General features: G+C 35.0%; 1 protein-coding gene across 1 annotated transcript in view; it reads right to left on the bottom strand.

Moving 5' to 3' along the window:
- The window catches only part of LOC123657819 (protein unc-80 homolog), a 54,368-nt gene that overhangs the window by 13,169 nt on the left and 14,729 nt on the right, over positions 1–26,470 (bottom strand). Inside the window, exons 11-50 of the mRNA XM_045593327.1 lie at positions 26,082–26,463; positions 25,862–26,001; positions 25,378–25,407; positions 24,384–24,528; positions 23,350–23,547; positions 22,857–23,045; positions 22,636–22,769; positions 22,273–22,511; positions 22,000–22,193; positions 21,020–21,174; positions 17,297–17,423; positions 15,920–16,112; positions 15,391–15,568; positions 15,004–15,098; positions 14,736–14,926; positions 14,399–14,516; positions 14,247–14,314; positions 12,890–13,025; positions 12,314–12,488; positions 12,169–12,207; positions 12,059–12,094; positions 11,302–11,458; positions 10,051–10,207; positions 9,066–9,158; positions 8,628–8,776; positions 8,162–8,281; positions 7,976–8,088; positions 5,982–6,141; positions 5,068–5,297; positions 3,821–4,046; positions 3,550–3,736; positions 2,813–2,982; positions 2,323–2,571; positions 2,117–2,246; positions 1,871–2,011; positions 1,599–1,792; positions 1,240–1,385; positions 963–1,157; positions 350–545; positions 37–255 (exon numbers count right to left, since the gene is read on the bottom strand). Coding sequence (XP_045449283.1) covers positions 37–255; positions 350–545; positions 963–1,157; positions 1,240–1,385; positions 1,599–1,792; positions 1,871–2,011; positions 2,117–2,246; positions 2,323–2,571; positions 2,813–2,982; positions 3,550–3,736; positions 3,821–4,046; positions 5,068–5,297; positions 5,982–6,141; positions 7,976–8,088; positions 8,162–8,281; positions 8,628–8,776; positions 9,066–9,158; positions 10,051–10,207; positions 11,302–11,458; positions 12,059–12,094; positions 12,169–12,207; positions 12,314–12,488; positions 12,890–13,025; positions 14,247–14,314; positions 14,399–14,516; positions 14,736–14,926; positions 15,004–15,098; positions 15,391–15,568; positions 15,920–16,112; positions 17,297–17,423; positions 21,020–21,174; positions 22,000–22,193; positions 22,273–22,511; positions 22,636–22,769; positions 22,857–23,045; positions 23,350–23,547; positions 24,384–24,528; positions 25,378–25,407; positions 25,862–26,001; positions 26,082–26,463 — 6,394 coding nt within the window. The remainder of the gene's footprint in view (positions 1–36; positions 256–349; positions 546–962; positions 1,158–1,239; positions 1,386–1,598; positions 1,793–1,870; positions 2,012–2,116; positions 2,247–2,322; positions 2,572–2,812; positions 2,983–3,549; positions 3,737–3,820; positions 4,047–5,067; positions 5,298–5,981; positions 6,142–7,975; positions 8,089–8,161; positions 8,282–8,627; positions 8,777–9,065; positions 9,159–10,050; positions 10,208–11,301; positions 11,459–12,058; positions 12,095–12,168; positions 12,208–12,313; positions 12,489–12,889; positions 13,026–14,246; positions 14,315–14,398; positions 14,517–14,735; positions 14,927–15,003; positions 15,099–15,390; positions 15,569–15,919; positions 16,113–17,296; positions 17,424–21,019; positions 21,175–21,999; positions 22,194–22,272; positions 22,512–22,635; positions 22,770–22,856; positions 23,046–23,349; positions 23,548–24,383; positions 24,529–25,377; positions 25,408–25,861; positions 26,002–26,081; positions 26,464–26,470) is intronic.

A 26,470-nucleotide genomic window follows, 5' to 3' on the forward strand; every position in this document is an offset into this window, starting at 1 on the left:
TATATCTATCTATCTTGAAATATTTATACAACTTACAAGCATTTGATATCCTCTCATACTTTCAGCAGAGTACGACACGACCATAACACACAGACTGATACAATCCAACACGTTAACCATTTCGTCCTCATCTCGGTAGCAGAAGTCTATGGGCTTTAGAGGTTTCTCTTCTTTTATTAATTCTGCTATATGTAGAGGGTCGGGAGAGGGTGTCTCCAAACTTAGTAAGAGATTAAAAAGACAACTTGACTGTACCTGTTTAGGAAATAACCATTAATTATAACTTCATGCTATTTATATATTTCGTAAAAGTATACTTAAGTCATTTGTATAATAATATAAATCTTACTTTACTAGCATCCCCATAAGCAGCTTCTTCATTAGTATCCAAAATGGCTGATACTGAACCAAACATTTGCAATATAAAAGGTTTTCTATTTAACAAATAAAACTGTTTTACAGCATACTCTATTGTCGTCGTTACTAACTTATTAGTCTGGAAGTTTGAGTATATTTGCAATAGAGTTGGCATTATCAGAAGATATCTGAAATGTAATTTACATTTTTATAGTGATTTAGTGGTCTAGAACTTGTTACTACAAATTATTAAGACTCGACAGATTTAAGGCATATCTAATATATAAAATTCTTGTGTCGCCGGTGTTTGTAGTTAAACTCCTCCGAAACGGCTTGACCGATTCTCATGAAATTTTATGTGCATATTGGGTGTCTGAAAAACGAACAACATCTATTTTTCATCTCCCTAAATGTTAAGGGTTGTCCACACCCAATTTTTTTTAATTTTTAGATAATTTTTTTTTTATGATACAACATTAAAAAATACATACAACCCTAAATTTTCAACCCTCTACGATTAACACCTATATTTTATTTGTTAATTATAAACTTTAATTTTTTTGGTAAGATTTTTATTTTGTTGGTTGATTGTATGTTTTACGTACCCATTAGTAGAAAATATATTCTTGAAATTAAATGCAGCGTTAACATACGTAGCTATAACATATCGTAAAATTAATGAATCTTCACTATGTAACATTAAGGCACCGTTCAGGACATTTAAAAACAGATGTATATCTCTGGATGATGTGAAGTTTCCAGCCATCGCTTCGAACATGCGAGCTATAAGACGCACCCACCTGGAAAATTCAAATGACCAAAAGGTAAATTATTTTGGACGGAAAGATAAACGTATGAAATGAGAAATTTTTTAATAAATACATGAATTTATGTAACACATCTAATCCCAGCAATGTCGAGCCAAGGGGTCCACGACTATACAAAGCCAGATCAGCTTCGAGAGCTTTTCTGGGGAAAGATGGTAACTTCATGAGTTCGTCATGTAGGAAAACTACGCGTTGTACCACCTGAAAATATAATAATCCAACTCAGTTATGAATTTCCAAAACTTGATTAAAAAAATATTTTTCAAATTAATAATCAGGGTAATTAAAAAGTAAGTACAATAAGGTGACTGTCTGTCCGTTTTTTTTATATAATGAGAATTAACTGCGATATTAACGAACCATGCTTAACTACTCGTATATTGATAAATCACAGTTATAGTTATCAATACATACCATATCCACATTTTTGAGTATGGCCCATGTCAACAACACTTTGCCAGTTTCAACAAATTTCAGTAATAATTCTTGTTGTTGTAATTTTTCGAAAGCTTCTTCGGGTACCATATGCACAAGACCCAGTTGGGGGTATTGAGATCGTTTAAAAAAATAATGGTCACGTACGTAGCTTTGGGGGTTATGAATTTGTCCTGCAGAATTTTTTAGACACAATAATATAATTACTTACGAAATGTTAAATTATGCCCTTAAAATTGGGTTAAGCTTACGTGTTTTAAAATCAACAAGGAAGTGCTCATCGTGTAATCGTTCCGGTATGCCAAAATAATCGAGAGATTCTCTCAGAATTTGACAAAACTGTGTATCTTCTTGAACAGGGAATTGTGATGGAATACTGCCTTCATTATCCGCTAAAAAGTTATTACATAACCTTATTTCTTTTGAACAGACTTTTGTTTAAATAAGTGAGTTGAAAATAGATTGTGTAACAATTAAGGAGTTTTCCTAACACTTACACGGTCCGTGCACTATAATCTTCTTCGCAGCAGGTACGTTTGCAGTGAGTAATATAGAAGCGTCACATTGTTCTTTTCGTAAGATTTGCTTTAAATCCTTAAACATTATGCCATGTACACTATGCACTACCTATAAAAAAAAAAAACGCTTTTAAATACCTTAGGCAGAGAGGACTAAATTTGTAAATTTTTGGAACAAAATATACCATCCACAAAATAGACAACGCGGCTCCAATAAGTCTTTGTCCGTCTTCATGTGGTGATCTCACATAGAACATTACGTAGCCTATTATATAGTTATATAAAGCAAAAGCTGCTTGTTGCGGCAGTCGCGGAATAAATCTGATTAAATGTCGGAGCAGTTTAAACATTTCATCTTGATGGTCTCTTGTTAATCTTTCTAGAACGTGACGTAAGAATAGTGCGGAATCTTCTACTAGGCATCCCCATATGACCTGTGAATAATAATTTAAATTAATGTTTAAAATATAATGATAAAGAAATAAAATAATATGTGTTATAATAAATTTAACGAACTGTATAGTTGGTATTGTATTGTATTGTATTAAATATATATATATATATATATATATATAGCTCGTCAGTTTAAATCTCGTTAGCTAAGAAAAAATATTAGATAGCACAGCCACTTTTATATCACCGTAAAAAATGATATCAAGAGCTTTTCAAACATACTTGATAAGCAACTTCATATACAGAGCAGCCGTCTCTAGACACGGCTGCGTCGTCTAGTAGCGAGATGATCTCTGCAACAGCAGAACACAGCACAGAAGGGAATAGTGCGGATGCCACTTGTGTATGGTGAGAGCCACGGACCCCCTCTGCCATCTCCTCGTCTGCTGGCGCTGGAAGCGAAGAATTCTTAAATGTTTTTTTACACAACAAGGGCAGCAAACAAGCGTACGATTCACCTAATAGTAAGCAATTACCGCAGCTTATAGACACCTGCAACACCAGAGGCGTCGTAAACGCTTTGCTGACCGTACCCACGACCCTCCCCAGGAGTTCTGGCCACCTTACTTACTCCAGGAATACAGCTACCAGCAGTATTATTTAGCTGTAATCTTCTGTAAGATTGGAGAAGTCCCAGGCGGGCTGCTGATTTTGAGCAGGATAATTCTGGCTATGCCCTACCTCAATACGCTGGGTCTTACCTCAATAATCAATATATCCATATTGTGTTAGGACAGAGCATATTATAATAAAGGTAATAATAATAGCAAAATATGAAATTGTTAGTAAGAAGCTCGGTTGGTGATGATAAACAACTACTGACTTTGACAAGACTTTTTTCTGCATCAGCAATGTTTGCTGCATCAGCTTTTAACTAGACTGTGGTAAGTGTAAAATGGTTTTGGAGATATTAAATAATAATTAATTAAATAATACTATGATAGAAATAACGTTCTTACGCTCAACGTGATCATCTGCAACGTGATCGAGAGCAGGTTCGCGAGCGGCTTGTCGAGTAATTGGTATTGTTGTTATTAAGAAACTTTCTCTTTCAGCTTTTTTCTTATCGTCCCTTTGTTGTAACGCCTTTTTGATAGCTTCAGTTTGTTGCTTTTTTCGTGTTTTAGTTGCAGTGACTAGCGAACGCTAAAGGACGGTGAATATGAGAGACACTATTTGATTACATATATAAAAATAACATTAATATATTTTTAACTTGTGGAAACTTACATGTCGTTCTTGATTAAGAGTCATTTCCATGTCTTTATCCTTAACTTGTGGACTCCAAGGCGGATCGACCACAGCTAATGATTCAATGCCAATTTTCGGGGAAGGCAGAGTGAACTCAATACCGGGCGGAGGTACTTTAAATGTCATAGATGCACCTTCCTCCATACGTGGCCATACTTGATATCTAAGTTTCCACATTACTTGGAAACGTAAAATAGCGTTTATCCTGGAATCAAATTTTAGGGTTATATTAATTTAGGAGAAAAGTCATTGGTTTGTGATAGACAACAGAAAATATTACGATTACTTCTTACTTATATACTAATCTATACTAATATTATAAAGAGGTAAAGTTTATATCTTTGTTTATATGTAGGGGATAATCTTCGCAAATACTGATCCGATCATAAAAATTCTTTCACTAACAGAAAGCTACACTATTCAGGAGTGACATAGGCTATATTTTATTGTAATTGAACAAAAAATTCAGTAAATAAGAAAAAGATTAAAATATAATACCAAAATGGTAAATAAACTAGCGCCATCTATCGCCATTTAGAAAACAATTTATTAGTCTTTCGACGTTATTAATTTAGTCTTATTTTAGTCTATCGACGACGTTTTTTTGATTTTTGATAGATGGCGTTGGAGCAACATATTGTTTATTTAAGAGCTATAAAATTTGTTTTTTAAAGTATGTTATTTGGTTAATATAATAATAATTAACGCCCAACGAAGTGGGCACGGGTCGGCTAGTATTAAATATATTCCTTGAATGTGTAAAAAACCTAAGAAAATTCTGATTCATGTTAAGCAATATATTATTTTAGGTATCGAGGTACTCGGAGTGTGGTGCGGTGCGGACAATGACCGCACTAAAGGCGCAGGCGCTGAGCTCGCGGTGCATGAGGCGCGAGGCGCGTGGCCGGTGGGGCACTAACCGCACTGCGGGGTCGGGGTGCTTGAGCTGGCGGTGCATGAGGTGCGCGGCGGGGAGCGGCGCGCGCACGGCGGCCAGCACGTAGAGCGCGGCGGCGCAGGCGCTGAGCTCGCGGTGCATGAGGCGCGAGGCGCGTGGCCGGTGGGGCACTCACCGCACTGCGGGGTCGGGGTGCTTGAGCTGGCGGTGCATGAGGTGCGCGGCGGGGAGCGGCGCGCGCACGGCGGCCAGCACGTAGAGCGCGGCGGCGCAGGCGCTGAGCTCGCGGTGCATGAGGCGCGAGGCGCGTGGCCGGTGGGGCACTCACCGCACTGCGGGGTCGGGGTGCTTGAGCTGGCGGTGCATGAGGTGCGCGGCGGGGAGCGGCGCGCGCACGGCGGCCAGCACGTAGAGCGCGGCGGCGCAGGCGCTGAGCTCGCGGTCGGGCTCCAGCAGCAGGTGCCACGCCGCGCCCGCCGCCTCCGCGAACACGTCCTCGCTCAGCGTCGTCGCGCCCTTCACCAGCGCCGCCAGGGGCGCGTGGTACGCGTCGCGCACCTGTCCGATGGGAGTACCATTGTTGTTTATGTTTACGTACTATGTATTTTATGGTCATTATATGAACCGACTATCCGATATCAATATTATTATATGAGTAAAAAGACCTTTTTTTTTGTTACTCACTCACTTCAGCCTATTGCAGTCCATCGCTGGACATAGGCCTCCACAAGTTCGCGCCAAATATGGCGTGAACTCATGTGTGTTGACCTTAGTCACCACGCTGGGCAGGCGGGTTGGTGACCGCAGGGCACGGGTGACGCAGGTTTTTTTGTAACAGTATTTTTTATTTACCTATGTAGTATTCTTATATTGTGCGTTTATACGCACGGTTTCATTTAAATTTGATATTAACTTTTTATTAATTTATAAATGATATTTCATTATTTATATTATTTCCATATTCATAAATTAACATTGAGTTGTAACATGACATTACAAGGGATACATTGTAAGCAAATAAGAAACATTAAGGTTTGTCTCATTCGTTAAGCCATTTGAAAGCTCTTAGGGGAGGGCCTAGGGCTCTTTATTTATTACACTTTTCAAACTTTTCTTACAAATTTCTTGTATTATATATATATATAGGAAGATTAGGACTTCCTAAATTCTGCGAAGGTAAAACCTTTACTATAAAAGATATTTTTCATCAGTATTACAATCATTATTATATTTGTCGTTTACCTGAGTTTTTATGTATTTCAATATAGGGGGCGGTTCGAGAGGCGGGTACGGCATAGCACCAGGCTTGTCCGCAACTGGTGTTTCTGTGGTGGGAACTGATTGTTCTACTCCCGCTGTACGGTAAGCGAGTCCTGCACTTTCAATGACTGATCGATCGATTCTATAAAACAAATCTCGTGTATCGTTTATTGAATAAGATTAAAAAAGAGGTATAAATTATATAAAAAAAAAACTAGTAACAAAAAACGAATGTGGGAAAGACGGTATTATCAAGACAATACATGAAGAGAGAGAACGTTTTAAGATTTTACTAAATTTTAATATTAGGTCAGGAAAAAAGGTTCTTCGTATTTTCAAAAAAAAATCAACGTAGGATTTTACAAATTTTATTTACATCAATTATAATTTATATAATTATGTACCATTTTGTTCGATAACTTGCCGCCATCTTGTAGGTAGTGACTGGATTCCGTTGCTGAAGAAATTTGGGGACTTATAATAAAAAACCGCGACAAGTAGTTTTGACAGTCCTCTATTGATGTTAACTTTACACTACCTAAAGAGTCCTGAAGATACCGAAACAGATGGAAATCTGAGGGTGCAAGATTGAGGATATATGGTGAATGCATAAGACTTGCCAGTCAAACACTTTTAATATTTGTTGAGTGGCTAAAGATGTATGTGGTGTGGTCGGATGTTGTCGTGACGAAAGACCACACCTTCTCTGTTGATCAATTCTGGCCGCTTATTCTTAAGTCTGTTTAAGTCTCTTCGGCTGTTGACAATAGAAATAGGAATCGATGGTTTTGCCCGGCGGTAAAAGCTCATAATGAAAGGTGCCCAACAGGTGTTCCAATGACACCATATACCCAACATCATTTTATTGCGCGCGTGCGGGTTTCGCGATCTGTGCAGCTTGACCGACTTTTGACTAGGTATGCTCTCTTTTAACCGACTTCCAAAAAAGGAGGAGGTTCTCAATTCGACTGGTTTTTTTTTTCAGAACTTTTGACCGGGTGGACCGATTTCGACAAATTTTGTTTTAATCGAAAGGTGGGTGTGTGTCAATTGGTCCCATTTAAATTTATTTGATATCTAACAACTACTTTTCGAGTTATATTTAATAATGCGTTTTTACTTGACGCTTTTTTCGTCAACCTACGTTGTATTATACCGCATAACTTTCTACTAGATGTACCGATTTTGATAATTCTTTTTTTGTTAGAAAGGGGATATCCCTAGTTTGGTACCGTGATAAGGAAACCAGGATCTAATAATGGGATCCCAGAGAAATCGAGGGAAACTCTCGAAAATCCGTAATAACTTTTTACTGGGTGTACCGATTTTGATGATTTTTAATTTAATCGAAAGCTAATGTTTATCATGTGGTCACATATAAATTTTATCGAGATCTGATAACTACTTTTTGAGTGATACTTGACTAAAATAGTCATCTATTTATTATCTACGTTGTAATTGAAGTCGGTTTTTTTTCGTTTGCGAGCAAACACAATTATTTAAAGTAAAACTTTAAAATGTACCAAATTTTTCGTTGGATCCACCCATTTTGGCAAACAGAAAAACAGTTGAAAAGTGGTGGAAAACTGTTTTTTTACATTTTTATTTCATTTTTAAAATGTCGCCGTTTCGTGGTAACAAACCAGCCAGTTACAAATAATACAACCGAAAATATGTTATTGCAACTTTTTACACGAAAATACGAAAAGGCTTTTCCCCCGACCTATTAAATATAAAACGCCAGTCTTCAGGTCTAGAATTACCACAGGGATGTGATGTGGTACAGAAATATGAAGCGCTAGATCAGTGAAATAGTAATTATAGAAAGATGTAAAACTAGATGCAATTTAAGTATTTTTGACCCAGAGTGCGATTATGTTTATTACATAGTAAATATTGGAATAAAAATTTTGCGGATAGCACATAAAAACGTTAACGAAGTAAAATAACTTTATGTAAATTATTTTTTTTTGTACCTATCACTCGCATGTTCCGAAGATTTGCGGGTCCGTCTGCCTCGTCTTGTCCCACCAGATCCTTCATCATTGTTTGTGTTATTAATTTCTGGACCAAATTTCTCCCCATATATCTGTCAATAATCACAAAAAAAAAAATAGTATACGATCGACAAAAATTTGAACAAATGGTTATGCCATAAATACCTTTTGAACAGACTTCATAAGTCGAACAGTAGCTCGCATGTTGCGACGAAAGCAATACGGGTGACAAAAATTTTGATGACAACATACGTAGTTGAATGAGTTCATAAATTTGACTATTACCTGTTGAATAGATGTGGTGTTATTAGTATTAAATTAATAATTTATCTGGTCTAATAAAGAACCCAAAATAATAATAATTTTCGATTCGTTTTTTTTATTGTGTGAATTTTTTCTTTGAAACATTTTTATGAACTAAATAGTAGTATTGATTCTGTATTTATTACTATTATTATTATATATACTGTTCTTTTACAGCTCATTATGATTGTCACTTATTTTATTATCTACTTTGCAAAGGAAATTTTAGAAACTGATGTTTTAATGTCATGTACATTTTTAAATTGTATGATGTTGTTATAGTTATTTCTTCAAAAGAAACTTAACTAAAGTAACAAACTACATCAACCTTGAGCCAAGGAAAACCCTTGTTGATGTCAGGAGGATCAGTACTAGTACTGTCGGGGCTGTCAGGCGGGTGGTCGTGATCATCAGACAAAACTCCTGGACTCTCTTCACCACCACTATCCATTTCATTGGGCATTATTACTGTACCGCCTGTTAAAGGAGCAGTTTAATCAGTCAAAATCAAGCCAAAAGTGTTATTACAGCAACATAACTGAAATTTTTTGGAACATTTTTTTTGTTATATTTTGAAAATCGATAAGTGATTACTTGTATTACAATACAATCCGTAAATAACAATGCAATCATATATAATCAATTGCAATAATAACAATGATGTTAACTCTAAATTATTTAGATTGTAATTATAATGGATTAGGCCACTTTTGTGCCATAAATTCAAACAAAATATTTTTTGTCGAGTCTTTCTTGGTTATATTACCTGTTGCTGGATAAACTTCCGATGTGTCACTTCTATCAGATAGCGATGAAACCTTTCTTCTACTTTGTATGGAATCTGATCTTTTATTGACAACTGCAAAATTATTTACGTAATGATATATTGTAAAATTAAATAAAAATAAAATCAAAATTACATAAAATGTCGATAGCTTATTAATAGCCAGTTTCAATAATCTATCAACGTATATCTGTTTTACTTAGTAGATATGATTGTTACGAAGTGGTACAAGTTGTGTCAGAAACTTATAGCTTTACTAGCTATAATTAAAAATAAATATAAAATAAAATAATTAAATAAATCATGATTGAGATGTAATTCGATTCGGAATGGATCAAGATGCCATTTAATAAAAATGAAATTTCGTTTGCAAAAATTATTTTATTATTCAGATTATTATTGTTATTATCGATGATTAATTTAAGTTTTTAATTTTCCAATTTTCCTATTTTTGAATCTTTTTTTTTAATTTAGAAAATCTATTAGTTTTTGAGATATTTGCAAAAAACTTGTTGACTATCTTGTAGACTATCAGTTTAAGCGCGATAATTTTGTTTAGGGTTGGTACGCCTTCGATTGTGAAAACTATAGATACATCTAATAAAGTTAACAATTAATATACATAAATTCACAAATAGTCATATAATGGGCTATCCATAAATTACGTCAAACGAATTTCACGATTTTTTTACCCCTCTTCTATCCTTGTCATAGCTGACATATTATGAGACCGTCCTTCACCTAATGTGACGTCACATGTTTTGTTTACACGTCATTTTGAAATGTCACAATATTATCCCCACCCCTTGTCACACAATGTCGCACTTGTCGACCCGCCCCCAACGCGTGCCGTAATTAATGGATTGCCAATCAGTCGCCCCCCAATGTGTGCCGTAATTAATGGATTGCCAATCAGTCGCCCCCCAACGCGTGCCGTAATTAATGGATTGCCAATCAGTCGGCCTACAGTCGTCCACGTCGCGCGCGTCCTTCTGCCTGAGCTTGATGGAGCGCCGCTTGAAGGAGCCGTAGGCGGCGTGCTGCTGCGTGTTGCGGCGCGCCACGCCCTTCGCGCGCGCGCCCAGCCGGCCCTTCTTGTCGTCCGCCGGGGCCGCCTCGGGGAGCTGGCGACATTTATTTATTTTGTTTTATTAGGAAAGCATACAGTGATACATTTTAACAATTGCTTTAAAAAAAGGAAATATCTAAGCACCATTTAGTTGCTTTCGCAAGTACAAATCTATTATTTTGAATGCTTTTAAAATTTAAAAATTTACGACAGTTAAAAATTTAAAAAAAAATTTAAAAAATCCAGCATGAAATTATATATATATATGAACATATATTATATGAACATTCACGTGAGTAAACGTGCTCCTACATGGAGGAAGAGGCGTATGTCCATCGGTGACATGATGCGGACCGAATCGTATTCAGTTAAAAATATATAACTTAATTTTTAGTGTAAGTAATATAAGAATTATGTGGTGTCATGGTACACCAAGTAGGAACGAAGCTCCTTCGGATAGTATTGAAGCAACACAATTTGAAAAAAATTACTGAATTTTATATATATATTCTAGTTCTTGATTTTTTTAATTTTGTTGATTCGTTTTTAAAAGTATTTAGGAAATTTAGTATTTTAGAAAATAACAAATACCGTAAAATAAAATAAATCAAACAAAATAATAATAATAATAATAATTCAAACTATTAAATGAAATAAAAAACATATGTCTTTATTTATTTTTGTCGACAGTATAAAATTACATAAATAATTTTAAAAAAAGTTTACTAGTCATATTTTAGTTTTACAAACGTCATATTATACAGTCGTGTGACTGATATTACGTCACTTCCGTTATATATTTTTCTTACGGTTTTAGTATCACGTTTTTTCAGTTCGGTCGCCCAGCCAAATGTCAAGCCTGCCGTAAGGAACTTCGTTCCAATATTTCATTGAGAAATATTGACAACAATGTGGCATTTCTGATATATTAAACGACACTAAATAAGGCTAAATGTTTCGTGTGTGTGTACAAAATTAAAATTAGTTTTTTACTTTATGTATATAAAGTGTCAAGAAAAATATTAGACGTTAGTTCTGCTTACAATTTTAACTCTGAAATAACTTGAATAACGCAAAAGAGTGTTGAAATGAATAGAATTCGTGTTTAAAAAGCAAAGAATAAAACATGAAATAATATTCAATTCTCACAGTAACGCTGCTTCCTCCAGACACGTTTTCCGGTTCGTGAAGGACGAAAGATATTTTCCTCTCCGTTTCCGGTCCGGCAATCGATTGCAGGCTCTGTGCTGAAGCTTGGGAGTGGCCCATACTTGAGAGTGCCATACTCCAGCGTCTGTTAGCCTCCCTACAATTATAAATTGTACCTAAAATTCGAACTTACAAAGACGAAGAAATATCAACTTCATTTAGCGTGAAGGGTATTACTATCTATTTCAATAGTTTTACCAATAATTGTGTCGAATTTCGAATTTCGGCATGCCAATGTAGCAAAGCGAAATATTTCTAAGTTTATCTAACTATGGTATTTTTGTTGTACCTAATAATTTAAAATGTACGAATTTTTATAATGATTATTTTAAAATTTACCTACCTTTTAAATCGGAATTCATTGCATTATTACATACCATGCGCTTACTTTTGAATTTCAGAAGTTTTTTATTGGTATTTATTTTATTTATTGGATCAACGCGGAAATGCAGATTTCAGAGATTAAATTTAAACAAGTTAGCCATTATTAAGAAATTCAGCAACCATCTGCCTTTGCCGCAGGACCCTCAATAATCGAAAAATGTGTAAGCGAAAAAACCTACAATACTCTATAAAAATCATAACTATGTGAAGTTTTACGGTGCGTCGAGCACCGCGTTAGTACTAAATTTATTTACAAACTATGTGCATGCACATATTGTGCTGGTAGTCATGCATTATTCCTTAGATCACATACTCGACTGGCATTAATGTGTGTTGACTGCTAAGAGCCCTGTTAAAATGAAAAGTTTGGTCAAAATATGAATTCTTTAATCTTTACTAATTAACGAAACATAAAAAACTCACTTATTATTACACATTAAACGTCTCCTCTTTTGCATCCACCTTCGCAAAACATAATAACAAAAATAATCATTGACATAAAGAAGACATATATGGCAACTACTTACCAAAAAGAAAACAAAATTAGGGAAACATGCAAGAATCGTACCTGTACACTCGGTCCCAAGGTCCCCTTTCCTTTAAAGAAGATCGACAAGATTTCGGTAGGTTTTGGTAGGTTTCACGGAGAAATGCAGTTATTTCGAACAATAGCATGCAGGCGACTAGTCTTAGAGCACGGGGACATTCAGCGCCAATGGTTTTCCCAGGAAGCCGAATACTAGCTGTGGTTAACGTAAATGTAAATACACAAATTACTTAAGAAGAAAAAGAGAAACGAGAAAGCACCAGAATGTCATAAATAATGTCATACGAATTATTATTGAAATCTTTGTTGTCATAAGAGTAGGAAAATTTTAAAGAATTTTACAAAAAATGTCCGGATAACAGAATACAGCAATAGAATATCTGTCAAATCGTTCTCATGTGATAAATTTCATACATGCGAAGATTGGTTTTTATACAATACATGCAAAATTTTAAACAACATACTGATGCCCCGCTTATGTGTTAATGTGTGTATGGTAAAAGTATATGTGTACGTTTGTTTTATGTCAGTGACGTTGTAGACGTCGTCTGAGCGACACGTGTAGGAAACCGCATTTTAATACATCAAACTTTATACCTTCGTCTAAGAAATCTTCCTCCTCGTCTTGTTGTAATAGTTCTCGTTGACCATCGGGATCGTTGACAAGGTTGACCACAGTATCAATATGCTTTCTATCCTCATTTAGCATATCTTCTAATCTGTTTCCGATTGCCTGAAATACGTCATTTATACGATATAAACTTTTGTACCATAGTATACTGTTTTAAATTATGACAAGGAGAAAAATTGTTTAAAAAATATGTTTAAAGCTTCTGAAACAGTACCCATACGAGACATAGATGATGTACATAATAGTGTATAGTCTTTAGTGATATAAAAGTTTTATTATAATAGAACAATTTCAAAAGAGGCATCCATTCTAGGTCCTTTATTTACGATTATTTTTAAATTTGATAGAACAAAATAAATTATGACGACGACGTGAACAGTTCTTCATCGCGAATCCATGATTGGTTTAAAATAAACAACTTGGTTTTAAACACTAAGTAAACCAAGTGCGTTGTGTTTGCGTTGCCCAATGTTAAACATCCGCATTATAATTTGGAAATAAATAACGATAATCTTATTATCAATGACACTACGGTTTTGTTAGGAATAAATTTGGATTCGAAACTTCAATGGAATTTACATTTGTAATCCTTGTATGGTAGAAGCATTCGCAGTTGAAAAGTTCGTCAATTGACTTAAGTTGTTGCTGTGCGATTAATATATTTTAGATATCTACATAGTGTTGCCTTATGGCCTGTTAATGTGGAATAATGATATAGATACTGAGACTGTGTTTTTTTTTGCAAAAAAAGGGATATCCGGGGCATTCATGATCTTGGAGCTCGAGTCTCCTTGCGAGATATTTTTCATAGGGTACGCCTTACACACCTTATGAAAAATATCTATTGTTAACTATTATGTCACAAATCAAAATATATTTTTATAAATATTATTTATATTAAAAGAATAATGCTTGTTTTGACAAAAATAGTATTAATTGCAGTATTAAACGAGAAGGAATGACAAAATTGTATCTCCAATTTCCGGCTGCGCAAAGTAAATATCTCCTTTCTGGGTTAATGTATACGGTATAGAATTACTTAAATGATAAAAATGTGTGGATTTAGTGACGCTGTATTTCACGACAGATATTAGCAATTTCGCATTAAAATACAATGTATTTCTTTAAAAGAGTAATTGGGGAGTTTCTTGCCAAAAATCTGCAGAATTTGCAGAATCTGAAATTTGCAAAATCTACATTCCGAATCGGTGGTAACTTCACTTTTAATAAAAATTAAACTTTAATTTTTAAGATGACGATTTAAAGATGCTTTTAAATCCTATTTGAATAAAGTTATTTTAGATTTTGATTTCGAATACTAACTTCTGCCCATTGATAGAATAGTTTTCCGGCCAGACGTTGTCTCCTCAATTGCATAGGACCTGAAGATACTGCAACATTTTGAAGATATAAATAGTTGGATCAATTTATAATATCAACCCGGAAAATGAACATCCTTAATATTGAATGCTTACGCGGATTTTTCGCCATATTTGATTTGAGCCAATATGGCCATTGTCCTTTATTGCAATTGTGTACTAAGTGCGCACATTCTAGAAGCATAGCAGCTCTTCCAACGACGACTGTGTGTGGCTGTAACCAACGACAACTTATAAATATTAAAACCCTATGTATATAAATATTAACCTTAAACATTTTTCTAAACTTTCCAAGCTTTACACAATTACTGCATCTATAGAAGTTTGTCGCACACAACATCACACAAAGATTATTTGAAAAACTTATATTTCGATTTGATAATTTTAGACAATGGTAAATAAAAATGAGCAAAATATAACAAAAACTACTCACAAGGTCCAATAAAGCAGCCATAAACAAAGCATCAGGTGTGGCGCCAGGCTGTGTTGCGTCTAAAATAAAACTAAATCTCGCAAGACCAGCATACAGTGGCGCAGCTGCTACTAATCTCCTTCTTTTCAACACAACGACTTCTGACTCCCCACCACCTGAACCACCCTCAGCTGAACCTCGACGAGACAAATCTAATAAACAAAAATAGTAAGTAAATATTTGTCCTTGATAATGACATATTAAATATTTATTGGTTTGTATAACGTACATCCACCTGTAGTCTCTTCAATACTTCCATCTCTCTTTTTACCCATTTTTCTGAGCCCGAATCTATTCAATCTATCTTCCACTCTTTTTCTTGCTCTGGAATTTTAACGACTTAATTGACAGGAAGTCCGTTGTAACTCGTTTTTTTTATCTGGGTGCTATATTTTATATTTACAACTACAATATTTACCATACTAATTTACAGCCGAATTTCAAGAACTCCCTTCTTAGTGAGCCATTATGCCATACGAAAAAAAAAATCTACGCAAATCATATTATATTTCCACCGTCAGTGTTTATAGCTGTTTCAATATCAGTGTCCTTTTTATATACATTAGAACCTTAATTATGACCATTAATAAATCATATATAAATTATTGTTTCATACCTATTGAGTGTGTAACCGACACGTCGCTTAACATGAACCGGTCGTGATACATGTATGGGTTGTGTGTGGTACGGTCTTGCTAAGGACGCCATGCTGCCGGATATGGGCAGCGACTCGCCGGATCCAGCGCCGTTCCGGATAAGATTCTGAGGTTGTGGCTTTTGACGGAACCAGTTCACTGTTATTAAATTAAATAACAATACATGCAATTATAGTCCCAAATTGACCAGACGATCTTACTTCTAAAAAGCAATCTCTTCCATTCAACCTTATATTGAACCTTACAATGAAAGAAATATTGCTTTGTCCATCCGGGCATGCATCTGGTATATAAATATAAATTACAAAAAAGTATATATAATAATTATACAAACATATACACATAAACATATCCATATATACACACACACTTCTCACAATTTTTGTCGTTATCTTAAGAAAACAGATAGTCATATTATTACAGTCAAATTTTACTATTGGAAGGTAAAATTTATTGTACAATAAAGTAATTTTAAATTGTTTTACATACCTATACCACTTATATGAAACTTGGAAGGTATAGATTTCGAATGAGATATTTTGCGGTTAGGCGTTATGTCAACGGACGAAGCGGACGGGATCGTTCGTTCAGACTGTCTCGGAGTGAGCTGGTATCTTCTTGTTCGTACAGATAGAGGCGACTGACTCGCCGATTCATCACCGCCTTCGGTTTCTAGAAGACTCTAGAAATAATTTTTTTAAAGTAACTTTCAGAAAATCTGACTGAAAAGAAGAAAAACTTTTAAATTGTTGTGGTGTTAAACATCAGGTGAAGAGATTCTATTTAATTTTTGTTACAGATTATCCTTTATATAATTTGTTGTGGATTGATTATTTTTTTGTATTTTTGTAGCTCAAATATGTACTGTTTGTGTTTCAGAAGATTTAACTAATTAAAAAATTACTACTTATAAAAATCACTTCATAAATAACACAGAGTAATATATTTTTTAATACAGTTGCTCAAAAAGTGGCGTATTGCAGGGACGTATAGCGTTCGGGATGTGGGCTATTACATACTCGTGCTTTTTTTTTACCTTTCCCGAACTCGTGCGTTCTCTTTCCCAACTGTCAAAATAATGTCTATTAAAAAGCAAACCAACCATGAAGTTTTTACTAAAAAAAATCATAGAAGTTTTTATGATTCATGCAAATACGTATATTTCTAAAAAGAAGCTACTAATTTGTTTCAATAGCAGATTTAATTATTTGATTGAATGAGTTTGGTTAGGTTTCATTTCAGATGAAATCATCTCATTAAATTTCATTTTCATTTCATATCAATAAAAAACTTCTACTGAGGACTTGGCTGTATAGTTCCCTTTGCCTACCAGAATGGGTGAAGAAAAAAAATACTCTGCTTATATTCTACGGTTGGCGCCATTTTTCAGAAATTTTCTTTTTATTATTTTATTAAATTGCTTCATTTTTTCGCAACTGTATTAAAAATCGTCGTTCAGTACACGTGCGGAACCGTCATTGCAACTTGTTCCGACTGTCAACCCTCGCCTTCGGCTGCTCCTCGGCTCGGGTAGACATTTATCGAAACTCTTTGCAATGGCAGCCTTTCTACACTTGTAATGAAATCGACTGTCCCTACGTACAGTATCGAAACTGCAAATTTTCTATTTTTTTGATTGCATGAAAAAACTACTTTTTATGTATATTTTCAAAGAAAAAAGAGAAAATGCTATAAAATACACATAAAATCACATTTTTCATGAGCTTATACTCAATATCGATATTTAACAAATCATTCAGCGTAAAAAATGTAAAGTGGCTTTTTTCAATTTCGATATTATACGTAGGGACAGTCGAAATATACTATCAGGAATTTTTAAGCTAAGACTGGACTAGTGAGCCGTACGTGCGCGCCGGCGGAGGAGGCGCTGCGCTTCTTGAACGTGAACTTCTTGTGGCAGCGCTCGTCCGGCGCGCAGCCCGAGTCCGCGCCCGCGTCCGAGCCGCGCTCGTCGTCCGCGCGCGCCACGTGTCTGCGGGCGCACGTTCGAGATCATTCCGCGCGTGTGTCCTGACCTCTCTAAACGGCTACACCATTTAGGTTCAAATTTCGTATGTAAATTTCGATGGATTCATCGACCCGGTAGGTGGCGCTGACGACGTTGTGTCGACAATCAAAGGTAGCTGCTATTCCGAACAGGATGTCTGCCTTCTTTTATATTAATCGTTTGAGCGTAGGGGTGTTATAGTGACTTATAGTTTATACTACAGTGCCTACAGTTGACAGTTTTTTTCTAATTTTGTAAAAAAAAATCCACCATCACATTTCTTTTACAGTTTCAATAATGTAATATACAGGGTGTCCCAGGAAAGACTGTCAAGCGGAAGTCCAGAGCTAGAACATCTCTTGGGGATTCCAAATCACCCCTATGTATATGATCCGATTTTTTATAGTTTAGGAGATATGATTTTTTTTCTAATTTTTCAATGTTTTTCGACCTTAGCGCTATTTTTGATCATAACTTCGTAAATAATTGAGATAAATGCCTGATTTTTTTTTAATAATTTAGTTAAACCTTGGGTCCTAACTAATACATACACAAATAAACCCTAAAAGTAAAATCATGCGCTTAAACATAATAGAAGTACTTAAAAAAAGAAAAGTGCAAAAAAAACATAACTTCGAAGATTAAAAAAAAAATAATAGCAACAAAATAATTTATTTAAAAGAATCTTAAAAACTTCCTTAGTTTATCTAGTTTCTACCATAAAAAATTCAGTAAGTTAACTTTATGGCATCATCCCCAAATTTTGGTTTAAATACGACAAGTCTGATATTTGAAAACTTAAGTTTAAAAAATTGTAATAAATTTGGTCGTGTTTACTGGGAGTATGGCTTTGAAAACAGATAAAAAACACTTCCTATCTGAATCTTTTGTATTCTAAGCAATAGTTAAACGGTATGATAGCCGCGCCAGTTGTTCGAAAAGTGACAAATATTCAAAAATGTTTAGAATTCCTAATGTGTGGGTAACACAAAAATAAAATCGTACATATTAAAAATAGCATGGTGTCGTCTCCTGTCAAAGATTTTCATTGTATATGAAAGTCTTTGACAGGAAACTTTTTTAATAGTTACGGGTCTCTGTAAAGAACTCACTATAGACGGCGCCACGGTTCGCTTAAACCGAAAATAAAAATCATCATATCAAAAATTTCGCTCTAGCGGGTACATCGTTCTATAGCTTAATTGGCTAGAGCGCCGACACGGTCAGTCGGAGACGCGGGTTCGAACCCCGCTGGAGCGGTCAATTTTTGATATGATATTCAAAAATGTTTAGAATTTCTAATGTGTGGGTAACACAAAAATAAAATCGTACATATTATGAGGATTATCGACAGCCCAGGAATGGTAATTGTGATGTTGAAAATCCCAGTTCGCTTAAAATGTGATTCTTCAGTCAATAAAATTGTTTTAAAAAAGTTTTCATTGACTGCTTGACGCCGCAACATTTCTTGGCAAAATCTAACCCGTCTGGGGTAATCTTCCGATTTCAATTGTTGGACTCTTTGAATGTGATATGGGTGATAGCCCTCACTCTGAAGTATGCGGTGTGTTACAGATTTTGTTATGGAGTGCGGAGTTCAATGGTTCTGACGCTTACACTGGGCTCTCTTTCTATTTTTTCAATAACTTCTTCTACCAATTCTGACTCTCTTATTAGTGGCAGATGCCCTGTGATTGTTCCTGGTACTCTGCTTTCTCGATAGGCATCGCGAACTTGCAAGATATTCCGATGATTAGGCCATCTTTCAGATGCACGATCACCTCTTCGTTCTACTTGTTCCTGAAACAACCTCGCAGCTTCCGCAGCATTCCCTCTTGCGTACCCGTAAAAGTAGTGCACTTGTTCATAGTTCTCACTTGTAAAATGGGCATTACAACGTCTTGTCATGATGAAGTAAACACCAGTTTTCACTTGCAACCAATAGATAAGTTTGCACTCAAAGTCCTTAGGGAAAGCCAATTCGACGAGAGTCCCAATAATACGAGTCCAAATCGAAATGCAATCAAAGTCCGGTGTGAAAGCCAATTATTATAGATTTAATGTGTAACTACCATTACCACTAACCAGAGAAGAGGAATCGCTATCGTACTGTAAGCACAAGGGTAAGCAGACGACTAGCAGAGCAGTGTGACGTATTCAGTTCCTATTATCACCACTAGTCACGGATTGCCCCTATCTCACTCTAACATTAGTTCATTGACTCTATTTGTCACTTTCCAAACAAGTGGCGCGGCTATCATACCGTTTAACTATTGTTTTTTATCTGTTTTCAAAGCCATACTCCCAGTAAACACGACCAAATTTATTACAATTTTTTAAAATTTGGGGATGATGCCATAAAGTTAACTTACTGAATTTTTTATGGTAGAAACTAGATAAACTAAGGAAGTTTTTAAGATTCTTTTAAATAAATTATTTTGTTGCTATTATTTTTTTTTTAATCTTCGAAGTTATGTTTTTTTTTGCACTTTTCTTTTTTTAAGTACTTCTATTATGTTTAAGCGCATGATTTTACTTTTAGGGTTTATTTGTGTATGTATTAGTTAGGACCCAAGGTTTAGCTAAATTATTTAAAAAAAATCAGGCATTTATCTCAATTATTTACGAAGTTATGATCAAAAATAGCGCTAAGGTCGAAAAACATTGAAAAATTAGAAAAAAAATCATATCTCCTAAACTATAAAAAATCGGATCATATACATAGGGGTGATTTGGAATCCCCAAGAGATGTTCTAGCTCTGGACTTCCGCTTGACAGTCTTTCCTGGGACACCCTGTATATTAACACTAGCTGACTCGGCAAACGTTGTCTTGCCGTTAGACACTATTTAAAAATAGGGGTTGATCGTAGAGGGTTGAAAATTTAGAATTGTATGTATTTTTTAATGTTGTATCATAAAAAAATAGAAATTAAAAATTTTGTCAAAAAAATAAAAAAAAAAATTTTGGGGTGGACTACCCCTAACATTTAGGGGGATGAAAAATAGATGTTGGCCGATTCTCATAGATACCGGATAAACACAAAAAATTTCATCAAAATCGGTTAAGCCGTTTCGGAGGAGTATGGCAACGAAAACTGTGACACGAGAATTTTATATATTAGATTAACATTAAACCTACTTTATTAAACCTATTATTAAGCCATATATTTAGTTCAAATAAATACAATACTTTGAACTAAATTTTTTTTAATTTCGATATTTATACGTTACTGTTTTTTTTTTGTATAAGCACGGCAGTACAGTCAATTTAACCGAAACAATTGTTTTTTAGTTTAATTGACTAAATATATTGATTTAATCATTTAATGTCTTCCAATAATATAATTTTTTTTTACTAACAAAGTAACAAAATGCAAGAAAGCAAGAATTTGAGATAAAAAAAATGCTATGGGTGTAATGTGTATGTATGCGCGTGGGATTTCTCATATTTTTATAGTTTGTTAATTAAATCGAAACCATTTAGTAAAAAAATAGAAGACCCTTTTTTGCGGGATATATTTTGTACTTTTGAACTTATTATTAAAGGCTGATGAAAAACGTGATATATAAATAAGATGACCTTATGACTCTCGTGGTCTGCATGTTGGAGTCCTTGTGTTGCGCGCCGGGCCTCTCCGCGGTGTCCAGCAGACCGCTGAAGGCGACCGCGCGGAACTCCCCCCCGTGACCCTCCCGCACGTAGCTCAGGAGGAGGCGCACCTCCGCGTATAGCGCCTGTTGACGGCCTTTTATTACAAGGATAGTAACAGACGCTCCGAGAAGCCTGTGAACGCCCCAGGAGGCTTCTGAGCTTCTGGAAGGAGCTGGGCTGGCTGAACTAGTCAGCCCTCTTTTCACGCACAACGGACTACCTCTGTGTCTAAATGCGGAAAACCGAGCCCACTACAATACAATACAATACAAGGATAGTAAGCGGAAGATCGCATAAATAATACTGCTCTCAGGTACTAGTGTGTTCCTGTGGTGACTAAGGTGACCGAGCTCCTGGATAGAGTCAAGGGCAGGCAACACGTTTAAGATGCTTCTAGCATTACAAGCGTCTATATGGTACGGTAACCACTTACCATCGGGTGGGCCGTAAATTTGCCGACCTAGTCGGATAAAAAAAGAGTTATATCCACCTAATGGCAAGCGTACGGCTGATCCGAATTTTGAGCAAGATATTTTCTGCAGTATCCTACCACAATAACACATATAAACTTATATAATATCATTGTAGAAATATGTTAGTCTAAATGCAAGAATCTCATTATCTATCAATATGGAAAAAAACTTTAAGGTACTACACTGACTCAGAATATATTAATTTTGGGTTTTTAGAGGGACAAGGATGTTTATTAAGTTGAATAGTGGAATGAGTTAGATAAAATCATTAGGGACTAAACGGTCACGTAATAAGCAAAAAACATAAAATTGTTTTTTTGTGGTTTGTAGTAAATTTTCAATTTCATTTTAATAATTAACGTAACTACTTATAAGATGATAAAAATTAAAATCGTATTCATTAAAAGTCATAGTTACTAAAAAAGTGGTACTGACCGAATTGTCGAGTAACTTTAATTCTTTATGCATCATTGCAAATCTCGTAACTAGAACTCTAAATGTGGATTCCACGATAAAGTTTTCTAAGGCTCTGTTCGCATTGGCTCCCTGCCCTGCTCCAAAGTTGGTCGCGTATCCTGCCTGCAGATGGCTTATTTCCGGAGATTTTGCAAAATTCTTCTTTTGCTGGTCTAAAACCATAGAAACCTACACTAAATAAAAGAGCTTTAGGAAAGGTTTAAGAAATTTAATATATTTAGTCAGTCTTACTCATTGGTGAGACCATGTTTGCTGGTTCAGTGCAATAACCGAGAGTGGAGTGAAGGTTGTCTAAAACCTCCCTGATTGGTGCAAATTTTGTCATTTCTTTGAGTCGTAGAGTGAATTTAGTCACAGAAGCCAATCGCAATTGTCGAAGTGAGTTTTTTGCTTGTACACGAAGACACTCTGCTTGAGGTCCGCGTAACGCGGTCGTGCAACCGTGAGAACAACCTAATTGACGTAGTAATCTGTAACATAAGCAAAAATAGCAATATTATTACATTTTAATTTTATTATTACATTTAAATTTAATAAAATATTTTATATAATTTTTGAATGCTTTGGAAAGCGAAAACTTTAAACTACTCTTACCTTAAAATAATATACATAAGCATATAATAGGGACAGTCGAAATTTTCTTCTTCCTTCGATTTTTCTTTATTTTCACTGGCTTCAACATTCGTCGAATCTTGACTTTGAGCACAAGGTATACCAGAGTCTCTCTCCTGAAATCCGAAAAAGATGAGAAATGACATTCATTGAATGAAAAAAAAAATCAACATTTTGTAGTAGTTAGTTGAAGTTATCATTGCCTTGCTATCTTTTTCCTTTTGAAACTCTGCCAGTGGATCAACAGTTTCTGGCTGGGGATCTTGATCCTCATCGATTTGCCAATTCTTGTGAACTCCGATTTCCATAAGCGTATCAACTAAATTTAGCATAACTTCCATGACTCTCATTGTTATGTAAAAACTGTCCATAGTCGACACGGAGTACACTGCCTATAACACAACAGTGAGAAAGAATCATGTATTTTTTTTAATTTGGTTAAATACAAATTTAATTATGGATTTCTGTAATAAAATATTGAGAATAAAATTCGGACAAGCTTTCTGAGTTATTTAAAAGAATTTTTTTCTATGTTGTGGGCTATTAATATGTAAGGAAAACCCTTTTTTATAGAAAATATACAGATAATAAAGGTAATTTTAGAAAATAGAAACACTTTTAATTATACGTTTAGAGACGACACCGTATAATATTAATTAACTTGACTGTAATTTAGATTATAAATTGATTTCTTACTTTGAGGACGACTTGAAAATCAATATCCCCATCTTTCGTTATATAATAAAGAGATCCAGTGGCTTCTTGTATTTCTTCAACAATGTAAGTAATGTTCGAGTCTGTCTGTGATCGCGTTAAGCTAGGCTTGCGTTCTGGTGTCGGGATGTGTTGCGACCCTTGCATACTCACTGAATCCATTTGAGATTCCAATGATCCCTGTGTGGAAAATTATTTGATTAATTAAAAAACAAACAGGCAATTATAAACTTTTAAACAACTGACTATTACTGTTAAATAAATGTGAATATATTTGAATACAGAAATGGTGATGTAGCTAAATTATTAACTTAAGTCCTAGGTAACCGTATCATCCGATTATTTCACGTCTCCTTTTAAAAGACTCTGTCAAAAAGAGTAAGTAACGAAAATAATGTTATTTACTTATTTCTCATACAAGTAATTTTTATTATTTACAGGTGGTATAACAAATTTGTCCGAAAAAATAGAATTTTTGATTGTAGCTCTAGTGAAAGAAGCTCACATAGGACAATGTCAATTCCAACCTGGATGGTTACAGGATTCATCACTCAAACTCTTAAAAATTTTATACGATCGACGATCAAGATTCAACCTGTAACGTCCCACTGCAGGGCATCTGCATCTGTTTCATGTAGGAGAAGGATTCGAGCTTAATCCACCACGTTGCTTCACTGCGGGTTGGAGGATATGTTCCCTACTATAAGTAACAATCGCTATCAGGATAACAAACTAAGACCGATGGCTTTACGAGCTTTATGAGGCACGATAGGGAGACCCACAAGGACAGACAACTAGACCAGAAACAAATATTTGTACAAAACAAAAATATCCATCTCGAGCGGAAATCGCATCCGCAATCGTTACTCGCACCATTACACCAAATGGATGCCAATTGTAAAAATTGGACAAAAGTGCTTAAAAATGCTTGCGTTTAAAAGTTAATTTAATTTTAATTCAATTAATGAAATAATAAATAAATGGATATTAGATTATGTGTATGTCTTTAAGCTTACTTGTCTTGTTTTAGAAAGATAATCGGGCGATGGTGTGGGCGTGTGTTCAGTCACAGTGATGATGGGATTTTTCTTCTTCTGCATATTCATTTGCTTTGTAACTGCTCCAGTTTGCGCCCTTTCCGTCTTAATCTCGCCGATATACCTGAAATTATTTTTACTCACATGTCTATCCAAATAACCCTTTTATTTATAAATACATTCTTTTCATATTTTCTCTACTTTTAACTTTAGAACAGTCTACTGGTGATGGTGCAGTTTTAAAACATCACTATGAAATCGTATTATGTATTCCATTTTGTACTTTTTCTGCTTTCGATAGTGCTTATTTACGTGGTGCTTCAGATCATAATTATTAATTTATTTCTTTTAAAATTTTACAAGCAATCGTCGCCTACGTGTCATGCAAGAAATATTTTGCAAACTCAAAATCATTTTAGAGTCATACCATGCTATATAGCCGTGTAACTGTGAAGCTGATTAAAAGTGATTTTAATGGCCAATTACAAACTGCAAGATGTTCACTAATTTTAATGCGGTGATGATGTTTATTAAAGAATATATTTTACGTATAATATATCCTCTGTCAACTAGTACTGATAAGCTAAGCCTTTTATTATACCTATTTGTAAATTTCTACATTATTTAAAATGATGTTCCAAGCTTTAACAATCACGACACCCTGCCGTTATATATCACTTGACTAGGCTTCACTCACGAACCAATTAAGATATCAGTAGCAATATCACAAAACTAATGTGTCTATTTACGAGTATTTGAATGTCCCAATACCAAGATTTATTGTTTTACTTTATTAGTCAATTTACTTATAGTTGAAGTTTGGGATATAAAACATAACATTACTCATGGAAGAGGAGCAGTATGTACAATGTTATTTGAAAGGAATCGAAATTTAATGTGAGTGAAACCGTGTGAGATGCCTAGCTACTAATGAAGCTTTTACGTTCCTGCCTTACGATTTCACAGAACTTACCCATTAGAGGCTAGCTCATCTATCAGACAGCTAGCGACCATCCGTTATAATTTACAGGATTAAGCGTATAGAACACGGGAGAAAGAGAAAAATACATTTTAAAAAGAAAATCCATTGAAATCATATTTTATGTGTAGATAGAGAACATGCTGTGCTGTGTTTAGAAGAATGAGCACTTGTTTGTAAAAAGAAGAGAGAAAAGACACAAAAATGCTTGTATTTTCAAAAATGATTGGGCACATTCTAAGATCGTATATTTCCGTGGCTATAATATGTAACTTATAAATATTTTAATAAAAATTCGAAACCATAATAAGCTCTTCAAAATTTTGCGATATTGACGATTCAGTATCGATTTACAGTTACAATTTTTATATAAAACGAATGTGTTATTAAAATAAAATGGAACTAAGACTACCAAAATGAAAATTAGATAAATGTTAAGAAGATTGTGAAATAGTTTGTTTTATTAGATAATGCTTACCTAAGACTTGGCATACTTTTTCCTTTAATGAGGTTACATTGCAATAGATCTCCGGCGAGTCTGGGCGTTAGTGGGGAGAAGTTAGCTGCGAGAGCAGAGTTCGGTCTGTCGTCTGCATTGTCTAAGCTTCGATGGTACTCCTACAATTATAAATTTCAGTCCAGATTGCTATAAAACTTTACTACTATACTACGTAATATCTATGAAAAAAAATAACTACAGATATCATTCTTACTGCAGTATGAAAACTAAATTTATGTTCGTCGTGACCGATTTTCTCCAAAGCTTTTTCCGATTTGGACAACAATTTAGTTTCAACGAACGCTTTCAAATCGGCCATTTTCATTTTTCGTTTAACTTTTTCACTCGCCCTCCTGGACATTATGTTGTCTTCGTCGCATTTTGATGCATTTGAGAATGGAATTTCTGTTATCGGTGACACGTCTTTCGACTCGGGGACCTCCATAAAGTTTTTCAAGGAATCCTGTTCCTTTATTTCGGGACTTTGGTAGATAGATACTTCAATTTTTGGTATTGGCAGTGAATTACTTCGTCTCCGTATTTGAATCTGCTTGGATATCTCATCGCAAATATCACGCAATCTGTTGA

The sequence above is a fragment of the Melitaea cinxia genome, chromosome 11 (genome assembly GCF_905220565.1).
Source record: "Melitaea cinxia chromosome 11, ilMelCinx1.1, whole genome shotgun sequence".
Lineage (NCBI taxonomy): Eukaryota > Metazoa > Arthropoda > Insecta > Lepidoptera > Nymphalidae > Melitaea > Melitaea cinxia.